Source organism: Peromyscus californicus, unplaced genomic scaffold (genome assembly GCF_007827085.1).
Source record: "Peromyscus californicus insignis strain IS unplaced genomic scaffold, ASM782708v3 Scaffold_16__1_contigs__length_79575227, whole genome shotgun sequence".
Lineage (NCBI taxonomy): Eukaryota > Metazoa > Chordata > Mammalia > Rodentia > Cricetidae > Peromyscus > Peromyscus californicus.
The window spans coordinates 6,070,279-6,085,434 of NW_026294458.1; the positions used below are offsets into that span (position 1 = coordinate 6,070,279).

The window sequence follows — 15,156 nt, forward strand, 5'->3', positions numbered from 1 at the left end:
AGTGACTTACTCTTTTGTGCCTATGCAGAGCACAGAATCACAGCCTGGGAAGACTCACAATGTACCTGCCCCCAAAGGCCTGCTTGATCCAAAGAGTGAGAATGCGTGTCCTCCCCGACCTGTGAGGAAAAGGTGCACCTGTCTCTATGATGGTCTTTATAATGCCGCTCACTGATGGCCGGACTTCTGATCACTAAGTGGAATGCTGCCGGGTGTGATGCTGTACACTTTTTTTTTTTTAAATTTATTTATTTATTATGTGTAGTGTTCTGTCTGCATGTATCCCTGCAGGCCAGAAGAGGGCACCAGATCTCATTACAGATGGTTGTGAGTCACCATGTGGTTGCTGGGAATTGAACTCAGGACCTTTGGAAGAGCAAGAAGTGCTCTTAACCTCTGAGCCATCTCTCCAGCCCGATGCTGTACACTTTTAACCTCAGCACTTCGGAAGCCAAGACAGGTCAATCCCTATGAGTTTGAAGCTAGGCAAAGATACATAGCAAGATCTTGTCTTAAAAAAACAAAACAAAACAAAACAAAAAACCCACCAAACAGCCAAGCAAAACAATGCTCTGTGAAACAATCCTCTTCTGCTCTCTGAAAGCCTTAAATGCAGTACCCCAGGCTTCTGGGGCACCAGACAGGAACTAGGGCAAGGCAGGGAAGCAGTATTGGAAAACAGGATCACATGTTATTTATTACCGACATGTAACTGTGGGTGGAAAAATTCAAAGAGGTGTTGTTTTAATTTGTCAGACAAGGCTCAGTTGGAAAAGAGAAAAACCAAAACCAAACAGTTTATGAGATTGTCTCTGTAGTCATAAAGAAGAGGGAGGCTGGGCCCCAAGCATTGCTGGCCTTGGGGAAACCTTCCCAACTTCCCCATCCGTGGACACAACTATCTGTTGCTCTATATGCTGTGCTCTCATGTCCACAGCTTTGGGCCCAAGAATCCCACTAGGTTTAAGGAGCGGAACAACCATCTGGATCCCCAGGGGCAAGAGGTCAGCTCTGTGTGAATGGGAAACAGCTCCTATGACTAATATCAGTGGGGGATGATAAGGACACTGATAACTGTATAGTCTATGTTATCAGGGTTTGAGTGTTTTAGCCTTTATTTATCATTGGGGAGCGATCACACATCCTATGTCACACACGGAAGGTCGGAAGACAACTTATGGGAATCAGTTCTCTCTTTCCAGCATGTGGGGCTCAGCGATCTGGCTCAGGTCATTGGGCTTGGTGGCAGGAACCGTCATCCACTGGGCCATCTCACTGGCCCCGTGTTCTGTAAGAGTGCGTTTTTCCTTACTTTTGTAGGGAGGAAAAGGGGTGCTTTATAAGACCACATTTTGAATTGAGGAGATGAGTCAGTGGGTAAGACTGCGTGCTCTGACAGTGTAAGGAGGGAGTTCCAATCCCTAGCACCCATGTAGACAGCTGGACCTGGCTGTGCACGTCTGTAGCCTAAGCCTTGTTCAAGAGCAGGTGGGTGCTAACAGCCGCTGGCAGGTAGCACGTGCACCGTGGAAGTTCCTTAGCACATGCACATTGCTGTTTGCTCCGAGTCAACGTTAATCGCGATATTCTCCAACTGGCACTGAGAAGGGATACAAGACTCAGTGGTGTGACACTTCCCCCCAGCACACACACACACACACACACACACACACACACACACACACACACACGAGTGGTGGAGGCTTCGACAATGAGGGAACATAGGACCAAAGGGACAAGACTGAACTTTGAAGGCCGATTTTGCCCTGTTTCCTAGATTGCTGGTCCTCTGAGTAAAACAGTTTCAACATTAAGCGAGTTCTGTGATGCTCAGGATGGATCCTTTGAAGTTCAGCACTAGAGCATTGAGAAGACCATGTTCGCCACAGATATCCTGGAGGCTACAGTCTCATGCTGCCCACACAAGCCTACATGAGGCCAGTCGTGGCTCCTCTCCTAACCTCACACTGTGGGTATTCAGCACCCATAGCTTGACCTCTCTGCTGAGGTTTGATCTCTGCCTTCAAGACCATTTTCTCCCTGGGTGCTACTTGGCTGTGCTGTTCCTGAAGGGAAGGGTCCCCTGGCTACTGACTCACACCCCTCCACACTCATTTCTTAACAGGAACCTCGTGGCTCCTGGTGTGGTGTGGGTCTTCTGAGCTCCAGCCATCCTGTGCCCTCATCTAGTCAATGCGTCTGTTGAGGCACGGTGATAGTTACAGGTTCTGGGGCTCCACTGCAGTGCACCCCAGCACTGCTGGCCAAGGAAGTGAGGTCATCCGAAGCAGAGGCCTCAGAGCTATGCAAGGCTTCCATCTTTGTTGGCTGGAGAGGTGGCTCAGTGGTTAAGACCGCTGACTGCTCTTCCTGAGGACCTGGTTTAGGTTCCAGCACCCACATGGTGGCTCACAGCTGTCTATAATTCCAGTTCCAGGAGCTCCAACAACCTCCTGGCCTCCTCTGGCACTACACACATGTGGCACACACACACACACACACACACACACACACACACACACACACACACAGAGGCAAAATACTCATATACATAAAATAAATAAAAATTCCATCTGTAAAACACTTTACACTTTATTGGTTGTGTGGGAGGCATCCACATCATATGTGTGGAGGTCAGAAGAGAATTTGTAAGGGCTGGCTCTCTCCTTTCCCCACATGGGGCCTGGGGCTCAAATTCAAGCTATATCAGGCTTGGTAGCAAGTGCCTTCACCATCCAAGGGCCATCTTGCCATCCCAGATTCCCCTGCCTTGTTTCTTACTCCTAGATCCCAGCCCTTCCTCTCCACTCCTTGAGCCAAGGCTCTAGTGCGGTCCCTAATTTCTCTGGTCCCAGACTACTTCTCCAGCTGGCACTGAAAATGTCATACTGCTCCATGTGACTGACAGAGTGCCAGAAATACAAGTCATCCCCTACTGTCTCCTAGGAAAAATTTAACTCCTTGTGTGTCTGTCAAGGCCAGCTCTGCTCTGGCCTCTGCTGTCCCTCCACCCTTCCCCGACTCCTCCCCAGGCCCAGCCTTCCTCCCTTGGACAGGTGAGCCTCGCCTTAACCCTCCCATTCATAGCATCTGGGCTAACATTTCTCTCATCTTGAGGGCACTCAACATCGGCCCTAGCAAGTTTGATGAATGAACAAGTAAAGTGGTCTATGGAGGTAGCTCAGGGATGCACAAAGTCCTGAGTTCAATCTCTGGCACTGAAAAACATAATTTAAAAGATTGTGTGTGTGTGTGTGTGTGTGTGTGTGTGTGTGTGTGTGTTTTGACATGATCTTATGTAGCCTAGGTGGGCCTTGAACTTGCTTCTGATCCCCATCTCCACCTCTCACGTACTGAGGTTATAGACACGCACCACTAATTCCCAGCATTATCTTTTCTGTAAAACTACTTATTTTAAAATTTCGATTTAAAATGTTTTCCGTGGCTGGAGAGATGGCTCTGTTGGTAAGAGCACTTGCTACCCCATCATTCGCATGGTAGCTCATAACCGGCTCTAAGTCCAGTCTGGGGGACCTGACTCCCTCTTCTGGCCTCTGCATATGGTGTACGTATATACATGCACTCATACACATAAAATAAACACATCTTTCAGATGTTTTATTGCATCTGCTTGTTTACCTTGCCTTTGTATGTAGGTGCATGCACCAAAATTCACCCAGAGGTCACCGGACAATGTGGGGAGTCAGTACTCCTTTCGTCTTGTGGGTCCTCAGGACTGAACTCAGGAAGCTGGGCTTAGTGGGAAATGTCTTTACCCACTGAGCCCTCTCTCTGGCTGTGAACCAGTATTTTAACGGAAATGACCTAGAAGTTAGGTAGTCCCGAAACTACACCTCTCCTCTCCGGACTCTCACCCAGCTTGTAAACAATATTTTATCTTCTGAAGAGAGAGAGAGAGAGAGAGAGAGAGAGAGAGAGAGAGAGAGAGAGAGAGAGAGAGAGAGAGAGAGAGAGAGAGAGAGAGAGAAAGGAGGAAGGAAGAAAGAGGATTCTTCTTTTCCTGCTGGGAAAGTATTTTGGATGTACACAAAATGTTCCTCCAGAAAAATGATCTTATTTGATTAAAGAATTGTTCCTTCCCTGCAATGAAACAGTGTATTGTAAACAAACAAACAAAACACCCCCCTAACACCCCATGCTCAGCCTGCCCCTGGTATGATGTGATTTCTTCCTTTTGACTTAAAAAAAAAACCCTACTCTTGCCCTGCGGTGGTGGTGGTGCCCGCCTTTAATCCCAGCAGTTGGGGGGCAGAGGCAGGAGGATTTCTGTAAGTTTGAAGCCAGCCTAGTCTACAGAGCGAGTTCCAGGACAGCCAGGGCTGTTACACAGAGAAACCCTGTCTAAAAACAAACAAACAAAACAAAACAAACAAAAACCAAAACCAAAACCCTACCCTGCCCTGCTTCCATACCAGGAGCCTTTCCGACTCTCGATCAGCCTGCTAATCAAGGGACTCACTAGACCCTTCATTGGCTTGGGAAGAGCGACGGTCCATAGGGCTATAGCTTTCTCCCGTGGATTATTTCATTACTACTAACCTTCATCTTCCAGGTTGACTAACCCAGGGCCCAGCTCCCAGTTCACAAAGTCAGTTTGCTCTAGGTGAGAAGAAATACTTTCGGGGTCCCCGTGAATGCGCCTTTGGCAAAAGGCTTTCCGAGCTCCAGGCTTAACTTTGGTCAATATGGGGCCCTAGGCAGGCTTGGGCTGTTAAACTGGCAGTGGTATGCCACTTCCATCTTTAGGGAGATGAGTTGACCAACTGGCGGGGCGGGGCAGTCCCCTGAGATGGATCCGTTCCAAGTTCAGCCAGAAGTTCCGTCTAACTAACACAGCTTGTGTGCAGACTTGATACACTCAGAAAGCCTTTCCAGGACAGCTGGGTGTTGTCTCTGGGTTAAACTGATCTTCAGCTTGGACTACAGCACTCAATGTACAGCAGGGGAGGGAGTTTGGGGGTTTTAGAACCCAGACAGAGGCTGATCGGAAGCTATTGGCAGTTCTTAATGAAAACTAGATTGGTTGTCCTACACTGATTCAAGAGGTGACTCAAACGTGTTTATCGGGAAACATGGCCCCAAGTCTTCTCTGCATCACCCTCCTTGTCGTCGTCCTCCCCACTTCCACCCTGGATGACCGCGGAGTCCCTCAGCACAGCTTAGCTCTGCTCCGCAGCCACCCGTGTCCACAGTCCCCAACAGAGTCCTCTGTTCCTGCCACCTGCGCCCAGCTGCAGGCGGCGTGACGACGAAGAACAGCCTCCCTCCGGCCTCGCCCTCTGCGGAACCCGGAGATCACATTCGGGGGACTTGGGGGGTTCAACCACCCGAGGCCGCGGGCAGTTTGGGACTGCCGGGAGGCCGGGCTCGCGGGGCGCCCGGCGGCGCGGGGGCAGCGGGCGGGCGGGCGCGCGCGGCGGCGCGGGCGCGTGGCCGAGCGGCATGGCGTGGCCCTGCATCAGCCGGCTGTGCTGCCTGGCCCGGCGCTGGAACCAGCTGGACCGCTCGGACGTAGCGGTGCCGCTGACTCTGCACGGCTACTCGGACCCCGGGAGCGAGGGGCCGGGCGCCGACTGCACCGCGTCGCGCGGGAGCCCGGCTGTCGCCGGCGCGCGGGAGCCCAGCCGCGCCGTGCCGCTCACCCAGTACCAGCGCGACTTCGGCGTGCGGACCGCGCGCGCGGGGACCCGGGATGCGGCGCCGGAGCGCGTGCCCGGGCCGGGCGGCCGCAGGGGCCAGGCTTCGGCGCCCCCCGCCCGGCAGGTCTACGTGCTGCCCGTCGGGGACGCGGACGCAGCTGCGGTAGCGACCACGTCTTATAGGTGGGTCTCTGGCTGTGGCGGGGGAACGCTTCGAATCTCGACCGGTGGTGGAAGGAAACTGAGTCCCAAAGCGGGGTGGGGGAGGGGACGGCAAGTAGCCTGGATACCACAGGGTCTGAAGAGTGGCAAAGGAGCCTCTTGGTCATCTCTTTGGTCTTCTGACACTGCCGGCGTGGCCTTGCCTTCTCTGCTGCTCCCTACCCCGGGATCCAAGGTGAATGGCACCTCAAAAGGAGTCGCCCCCCCCCGCCCCGCTCCCTCCTCCTTCCCTCCCAAGATTGCTGCCCTTTAACTTGGGTCGGGTGAGCACAGAGGGCTGTGCACATGCCAACGCCCCCCTCCACCCCCACCCCCACCCCCACCCCCCGTACCCCAGTGCCCAGGGCCAGTGCGCGCTCTGATCAAGATCCCACTGCACAAAGGTCCTTTGCTCCCTTAGCAGCTCAGCTTTGGACAACTGAGGACTTCCTGCATCCTCTTTCAACTCAGAAGAGTAATGCATGCTCATAGTGAGAAAATTAGAAATGACAAAAATAACAGATACCGCCTTAACACCCTCACGCCACCCCTCCCAGACAGATGGATCTTTTCTAATGGTTAATGTACAATGAATGCATACACACTCGGTTTCTTCCATGGTACCATTCTTGCTGTCACGATGTTTAAAATCTTTAATATATATGACAGAGACAGACAGACACACACACACACACACACACACACACACACACACACACACACACACACACAGATCGGGTTGCCAGCTTGTGCCTGGTGTTCACCCTCTGAACCATCTCTGACACACATTACTTTTTTTTTTAAACCTGATGTGATGTTTGACCATAAATAGATAATTCTGAATGTTAATAACTGCTGTATGTTAGCCTTTTCTTAGGCATGCCGCTATATATCCCGATTATTTTTTGTCTCAGTTGGGATCCCTAGTTTAGAACTATTTAAACCACTACCACTACCTTTGTTACAGGTGTTTACTTTTAGGAATTTTGTCCTTTAGATTCCTTGACGGTAGGATGGAAACTTGGGACTAAAAGGTACATGGGGGCTGGAGAGGTGTCTCGCCGATTAAGAGAGCACACTGCTCTTACACAGGCTGGGGGTTCAATTCCAGCGCTGCGGCCAGGCATCTTACAATGGCCGGTAAATCCAGCTTCAAGGAGAGCTGGTACCTCTGGCGCCCGGGGCATCCACACTCACTGCACATACCCACACACAGATGCACACACATGTACATAATTAAAAATCAAGTTTAAAACAGATGACGGCACATGGGGCACATGTAGAGGTCACAGCCCCACTGTCCTAACAATCGGGATGCACTAGTTATGGGGCTGTCGTAAGATGGGCTACTGTGAAGCATTCCAAGTACAGATCTCAAATGTATACAAGCCAAAGAAGCAAAGCTCAGGACAGGTTCCCCCTAAAGGCCACGCTCTTTAAGGTACTTAACAGGCGTGCAGGGCAGGGCAGGCCTTGCGCTCTCTGACTCAAGCTGAGCTGTCAGAAGTTGAATGACGTTGCTGGCGGCCAGACAGGCAGGGCCTTCTGCTCTCAAGCCCTCGCTGGGGTCGTGGACAGAACTGACTGCTGATGTTGGGAACCTGAATCCACAGCCGGAGAGGTCTCACTGGTTCACGGTTCTTCCGCGGTCCTACGTGTGGGGCACCTTGCAAGGGCTTGAGATTCTGGGGTCAAACAATTGGTGGGGCTTACAGAGAAAGGAAGGAAGCCATCCTCCACAACCAGAGAGCAGCCCGGGGATGCTGGTGCAAGCCCCTCTTCACGGGGAACATTCCAGGAAAGGCTGACTAACCCACATGGAGTGCAGGGCAGGCCTGAATGTCCTTCAGGGTCCTCCAAGCGCTGTTGGTAGCAAGGTGCTAGCTGTTGTCTCCACTCGGCACACATGGCTCCACTCCCCGAGGCCTGTTATTGCTGTCCCTCTACACAGAAGCCGGAGTTACAGGCCATCGTAAGATGCCTGGCCGGAGCGCTGCAATTGAGCTGGTGGTGCAAGAGCGCGTGGCTCCGGATGGCACAGAAAGGAGTGGGACTCGGGCACCCGGTTCGTGGTCCCCACAGGCTCTCATTCTTTAACATGCTGTAGACAGCTGGTCTTGGGCCGTCTCCTTGGAGTCAGTTTCTCAAAGCCAGCCGTGGAAAAGCACTGACAGACAGGGGCTTGTCTTTCCAAGTGTCAACTCTCCCTTTGGAACCTTTTCCTTCCCCGGAGAGCTGGAATAGCACGAGCCTGGCTGCCAGTGCTCACTCCCCGCAAAGCCCAGGAGCACTGCTGATTTTCCCCAGCACCGAATCAATCGTCTGGCCTCTGGGACCCCCAGAGGTGGTCCTCTCTCAGACCAGGCTGGAGTAATCCCATCCTGCCTTCCATCTTCTAAGATGTACTTCATCCAAGAAAATTGCTATAGGCATTCAGAAAACAGATCCAGGGACCCTGAAGATAACCGAGCAAGTCTGTGGTCACTCCTGATCATAAGTGGCATGGACCCTCTAGGCCTCTGTCTCTCCCTGCCAACTGGTCCTGCTTCACTTGGCTTCTGGTCTCCTTGAAAGGACTGATCTGCATTGTCTGTCTGGCCAGATGGGCAGAGGAGCCCTAGATAGCCAGCTTGGAGCTCTCAACTGGCTGGCCCCTCCCAGAGACCTGTCTTGCTTCCACAGTTCCTTCTAGGCTGGTCAGGCCTATGAAAGATGTGCTTAAAAAAAAAAAAAAAAGAGGACCCATGCACACAGTTTTAATCCCAAGACTTGGGAGGCAGAGGCAAGTGGATCTTTGTGAGTTCAAGGCCAGCTCTGCTCTGCATAGCAAGTTCCAGGCCAGCTAAGGCTACATATTGAGGACTTGTTTCAAAAAAAAAAAAAATGTGGCTGATGATTTTTCAGAAGGAGCATAGTGCGGTTTATATTTTTTCTTATCTTGGTGTAAGCCATAGTGCACCTTTCTCCTCCATGAGTAGCTGGGCTCTGATGAGGCCACTTCTGTCCCTGCTCTGCTCCATCACAAGCACTCTGCGACCACCCCAGGGACTGCTCTAGGTTCTTCCCGCTTTGAGTCCCCTGTTGCCACCTCCGGGCAGCTGACAGGCTGCCTGGTACAGAGCTCGGGGAGAGGTGGGGACAGAAGGGCATGCTCAGGGGGAGGCCCTGCCTTCCCAGGAGGAAGATAACAGCGTATGATTTAGACAGCTGGTCTTCGGAACCTTGATGCTTCAGACGCAGAAATTATCTGACAGGCCCTGGCTCAGCTCTTCCTTACACCCGAGACTCGAGTGTTGGCCACAGCGGACACCAGCTCCCCTTGCCCATGCCATCTGCCTGCCTAGCGAGGCGAGCCCCTGATGCTGCCAAGACAAGACTCCTTTGTTGACATCAGGGCATGAGCTGGGCCAGCGCAGGGGGAGGGCCTAGCACAGGCAGGCACTGGCCCTGGCTGGGTGAGCCCTCCGCCTATGGTCGGGGTGGGGGGAACTGCAGTCCTGAGGTTACCATTTAGTAGAGACATGGACAAGATTAAGAGATCTGGCTGACTCCAGGAATAGAGGGATTGAGCCTTTTCAGTGAGAGGAATGGGGCTAGGTTAGCCTGTCCTTTCCCTCCAGGGAAATGGCCCATGGGAGCTCAGACTGCAGACCAGCTTGGAGGCTTCTTTTTTTTTTTTTTGAGATTGTTACTGTAATTGATTCTTTTAAAAACACATTTTTATGAGATTTTGTTTTATTCTTTAAAATCATGTGTATTTGTGTCTGTGCACATGAGTGCAGGTGCCTGCCAGGCTGAGAGGGGTGACAGGTCCCCTGGAGCGTGAGTGCCTGGTGGTTGTGAGACTCCTGAGGTGGGGGCTGGGCACTCAACTACCATCCTTCGCCAGAGGAGTATACACACAACTGCTAAGTCATCCCACAGCCCCATGATTTTCCTTCTTTTTTTACATTTGTTGTGTGTATGTACATGCATGTGCACACATCACCACACACACGTGGAGGTCAGAAGACCTGTGGGAGTTGGTTCTTTACTTCCACCATGTGGGTCCTGGGAATTGAACTCACGTCATCAGATATGGCTGAGCCTTCTCTTCCAAACTGTAAGCAGATGTACCTTTGCTGTGCTGGGCACTGTCTAAGATGGCATTTCTTCATGCCATAAGTGGGCATGCAGGAGGTGACAGCCTTCATTGGCTCTGGGCCCCCTCATAAGAGGCCTGGCATCCAGAAGGGCAGCCTCGGGTCTCAGGGGGGCTTTGGGTACTGGTGCTTGTCTGTCTCTAAGGCAAGTGTGTGTGTGCCAAATGCTGCCTGATGTTCCCTTGCATGAGAATTTCCCACCACTGCTGTCCCCAGCCTACGTGGCTGAGGTTTCTTGGTGGAGCATTCAGAATGGTAGGGCTGGCTAGCTCAGAGCTACCTTACTGAGCTGGCCCATCTGCCTGGAGTACCTGGTGCTCTGGTCCTGCTTGTGCGGGAGAACAAAGGATCATCAGGAACTGAAGCAGGACCAGCAGTGATCAGGGCCTGGTCTTTTTAGAAGCTGGGGCCCAGGGAATGACGGACCCTGTGCCAGGTTTTGATTGCATTCTGTTGCAGGCAGGAATTCCAAGCGTGGACTGGAGTGAAGCCCTCAAGATCCACAAAGGCAAGATCTGCCAGAGTCATCACAACTCAGAGCTCTGGGTGGGATCCCAGCCCTGGGGCCGGCTTCCAGGTCAGCCTGAGGGTGGCGCCTCTAGGGCAGAGAAGACACTTGTTCTCCGGGATAGGGGTCAGGAGACAGACTTTGGTGGCAAGGCAATGGCATGATGGTTAAGGACAGCAGTGCCCAACCAACTGTACCCACCAACAGACAAGCTACCAGCCGCTGGCTAGGTGGCTTCTCTGGCACTGCCCTCTCTGGTGAGCAGCGTCTGCCTGCCTCCCAAGCCCCAGCATGGCCCCCTGACTACTAATAGGGCTAGTGACTTTCAAGGGTGGCAGTGTAGCTCAGTGGTGGACTGCATGCCCAGCATACACAAAGCCCTGAGTTCCAGCCTCAGCACAGCCCTGCCCCCTGCAAAAATACGAAACCCTAAGTGACCTAGGCATAGCTCTGTGGTACAACAAAGGCATGCCACATGTGAGGTTTGAACCCTAAGTGACCTAGGCATAGCTCTGTGGTACAACAAAGGCATGCCACATGTGAGGTTTGCGGTTCCCTCCCAGGACTGCAGGGCTGGTTAGCATCTTTACCCCAACTAAAGGGCAAAGGGAGTTCATGTTCCCTGTGTGACCCACCACAGAAGTGACAAAACTCACTTGGCTAACTCCCACTGCCAAGGCATTCTTTTCTCAGAGCCAAATGTTGGGGCAGGTGGAGGAAAGAGCCCACTGATGTGGCCACACTTCTTTTTCAGGTTCCAGAGGTGAGGAAATTCACACCCAATCCCTCAGCCATCTTTCAGACATCAGCTCCCCGGACTCTCAATGTGTGACCAGTGGAGACCAGTGGAGATCGTGGCTGCTGGGAAAGCTGATGGACACCTCCAGACCTCCCCAAAGGGGGCCCGACTTGGTCCTTTGCTGACTGGAGCCAGGGCTGCCGGCCCTGGCTGTGGTGTGGAGTGGAGGCAGGCGGGTAGACCACCACCAGCTGCACTCAGCCTCTTCCACCCTCCTCCTCAACGGGGAAGGAGACTTGAACGTTTAAATTGCCATTTGGCACCCTTCAATTTTTAAATCTGAGGATCAATTCAGCTGTGACCTAAACTGCTCCAGACTGAGAAATCTATCAAGTCCTTGACAGACCAGCTACCCACTTTGGATGGTTTCCCCAGATGCATGTTAATTCTATTTGATAACCTATGGTAGGCCCAGGTAGTTTTCTCATCTCTTTCTGCAGTGGCCCACATGCTTACATCAAGAAATCTTATCCAGGCAGTGGTGGGCACATACCTTTAACCCCAGTGGGTGCAGAGGCAGGCAGATCTCTGTGATCTTGAGGCCAATATGGTCTAGAGTTAGTTCCATGACAGCCAGGGCTACACAGAGAAAACCTGTCTCAACACATACACACACACACACACACACACACACACATACACACCCCTTAGGTTGTCAGAACTGATGCCTTCAATGCCAGCACTTTAGAGGCAGAGGCAGGAAGATCTCTATGTCTATGAGCTCAATGCCAGCCTGGTGTACATAGTAAGTTCCAGGACAGCCTGGTCTACATAGAGGGACCCTGTTTCAAAACAATAACAAAACCTTAAGTTTAAATATATATAAAACCACCTGCATATGACTCTCACGGTGGTGCTATTTATCCAAGTAGAAATCCCATATATATGTGGAATACACACACACACACACCAGTGGTGATATCTATCCAGGGAGATCATCCACATGTTTTCAATTTCAAACGTAATTTCTTTATAGCCAGGATGATCATGTTTCAGGGAAACAATTCCCACAGGATGAGTGACATGTTGACAGCATGAATGGCATTCACCCCATGTTTCTAGAGGCTGAGCCCTGTCCTAATTTCTGTTGTCTCCCCTCAACACAAGGACTAGAAGGGACTACCATGCACACCCATGAGGTGCTGGGTGCATGTCTGGAGAGCATCCCCTACAGGGACCTTTAGCTCCGGCCTGCTGGCTTCCCAACTCTGGTTAGGTACTCACTACCCCGCTGTGGGGAAAACTCGCTCCATCTTTGGAGAACTTGTTCTCATGGGTCGCAGCCAGGATGGCTGTGTAGAACAAGCCCATTCCCTTTGCACATCCACCTCTCAAACACTAGAAAGGACTATGTCTAAGAAGCTTGGTACTGTTCGGTAAGAACTGTAAGGGTTCCCTTCAAAGCCAAGGCAGGGGAGGCAGCTCAGGCCTCCCACACAGCATCCCCTCAGAGGTGCTAGCAGGCCCAGCCTCCCCCTTGCTGGCCGAGGAAATGCTGTTGAGTCATTCTGAAGGGAAAACTGGAACCATGTGCATATACCAAGGGTCCTGTTACTCTAGATTTGCCAGTGTGCATGCTCAGTGTTCCTAAGAGGGAAGAGACTGCCTGCTGGGCACCTAAATGTAGGCAGTGAGCAGATTAACAATTTACTAAAATGCAAAAATGTGCTGGGCAACTTAAGTTATAAACTCAAGTACCTTCTCATTCATCTGGTCTCTCAATAATGACTTTAACAGAGCGTGACGACGTGAATATCCTTGACACTTACAATCTGCGCACCCTTCTTGCAGAGGGCTGCAGCTGGCTCCAGCGTGGCCGGTGGCACCTTCTGCCCACCTCAGCTCTCCTGCACCCTTAAGTGGGGAAAGGGACCATCTGTACCACTGCTGCTTCCACACTTGCAGGGACAATGGGAGCTTCCATTTCTGCGTCTAAAAGGGAGGCTGCTGTCGCCTACACCTTGCTGACTTGCTAGGCACATCCCATGCTCAGCACAGTCAAGTCAGCCAAGCATGGCTCAATTGTCCTTTCCTGCTTAACTCTCTTCCCGGCGCCTCTGTCCCTGCTGCAGCCATGGGCAGGCCCCAACTCAGAGCTCCTGGCTGCGTGCTGCCAATGACCACACCACATGCCCGGCAAGCCCCCACAACCCCGTGCATTCGTTCTCTTGGTGTAGAGATGCATGACCCCGCTGCGTTCGGCCAGCATGAAGCACACCTGTCCCTTTCTGGCATTGTAGCACCACAGTGGCCACGGAGTGAAGCCGACCTCTGCTAGGTCACAGGTTGTTCGGAACCTCAGCAATGTGCCACACAGCTCTTCCCACCAGCCCTCTGCTCTTCAGAAGTCCCTCCTCATTCCAGATCCGAGAAAGGCCACAAAGCTCCATGAGCAACCCAAGAAGCAAACAAGACCAGAGTCAGCCGTGTTCTCCCAGACCCGAGACCACTCCCCTTACACAATGTGCACCAAGACCAGAGAAATGCACTGGAGGACCAGCAGGGCTCATCTCTGAGGAGTGTGTGTATGTTCCAGTATGTGCAGGTACGTGTGTCTGTGTTCCTGTATGTGCAGGTAACGTGTGTTCCTTTATGTGTGGCTGTTGGTGCATTCCTGTGTGCGCAGGTTCATATGTGTGTGTTCCTGTATGGGCAGGTTCATATGTGTGTGTTCCTGTTTGTGCAGGTATAAGTGTGCTCCAGTATGTTTGGGTACATGTGTGTATTGTATGTTTGGGTATCTGTGTGTTCCTGTACGTGCGGGTATGTATGTGTGTGTTCCTGTATGTGCAGGTACATGTGTGTTCCTGTATGTGCGGGTACACGCATGTCTGTTCTTGTATGTGCGGGTACATGTGTGTGTTCCTGTATGTGCGGGTACATGTGTGTGTTCCTTTATGTGCGGGTACATGTGTGTGTTCCTGTATGTGCGGATACATGCGTGTCTGTTCCTGTATGTGCGGGTACATGTGTGTGTTCCTGTATGTGCGGGTACACATGTAGAGGACAGAAGACAACCCAAAGTGTTTTTCAGGTATCTTTCTCTTTCCTCATTGGTCTGAAGGTCACCAAGTAGGCTAGCCAGCTCCACAGCAGGCCTCAAGGGACCTGCCTCTCTGCCTGTCCAGTGCTCGGACAGTAAGTGTACACCACCACGCCGGCCTTGTTTACGTGGGTTCTGGTGACTGAACTCAGGTACTGCACACGCCACCAACTGAGCCATCTCTCCAGCCCTAATTTTTAAAAATACTTTATCATACCTGCTTAAAATTCCTATACAATTTAATAATTTTTATATTCTGTAAGTTTTTAAAAATAAAGTAGTTTAATCTGTGAATTTGAGCAAAGAGTGTTCAATATTGATTACCCCATAACCACAGTGACCGATCTGGGAACTGCCGCAGTCTGCTGTGTCTCAACCGAAAGCCCCGAAGGTCCTTTCACAGCTGAAGGAAGGCCTTACCTCTCTGTGCCGTACGGGACAGAACTCCAGGACTCCAGGCTTCTGTTGGCTGGGGTATGCCACCCACCTGAGGTCCAGGGACGGGCTGTCGGCACCCATCCTGACCTATGCCCCCCACTAACCTTACCCTCCAGGGTTCAGCTTTCTGACTCTGTGAAGATGCTTCCCAGCAAGCTAGCTCTGTGGCCTGGATCCCCACGCCTCCTCGCAGAAATCCCCTTCCAAAGTCACAGATTTCAGAACCTCTGGTTCTGTACTGTCTCCGCCTTTTGGTAACTTTTTAGAAACCCACGACAGCAGATGAGAATGAAAGGACTGTGTCCGGAGTGGATTTCGGACCTCAGCACAGGCCAACTTTACCTTACCAGATAAACTACTTTATT

At 51.9% G+C, this 15,156-nt stretch overlaps 1 protein-coding gene across 1 annotated transcript; it reads left to right on the forward strand.

Annotated features, from left to right (window-relative positions):
• The first annotated feature begins 5,427 nt into the window (after nt 1–5,427).
• Map6d1 (MAP6 domain containing 1) lies at nt 5,428–13,019 on the forward strand. The gene is made up of 3 exons (XM_052740196.1): nt 5,428–5,843; nt 10,463–10,580; nt 11,266–13,019. The coding sequence occupies exons 1-3, from the start codon at nt 5,464–5,466 to the stop codon at nt 11,341–11,343; spliced, it is 576 nt and encodes a 191-aa protein (XP_052596156.1). The 5' UTR covers nt 5,428–5,463; the 3' UTR covers nt 11,344–13,019.
• Nucleotides 13,020–15,156: the final 2,137 nt, after the last annotated feature.

Excerpts from the sequence above, each read along its gene's own strand:
- Map6d1 (XM_052740196.1), top strand. The coding sequence starts at position 5,464 with ATGGCGTGGCCCTGCATCAGCCGGCTGTGCTGCCTGGCCCGGCGCTGG. Across the intron at positions 5,844-10,462 it reads GTAGCGACCACGTCTTATAG|GCAGGAATTCCAAGCGTGGA; the intron begins GTGGGTCTCTGG and ends ATTCTGTTGCAG. Across the intron at positions 10,581-11,265 it reads GCCCTGGGGCCGGCTTCCAG|GTTCCAGAGGTGAGGAAATT; the intron begins GTCAGCCTGAGG and ends CTTCTTTTTCAG.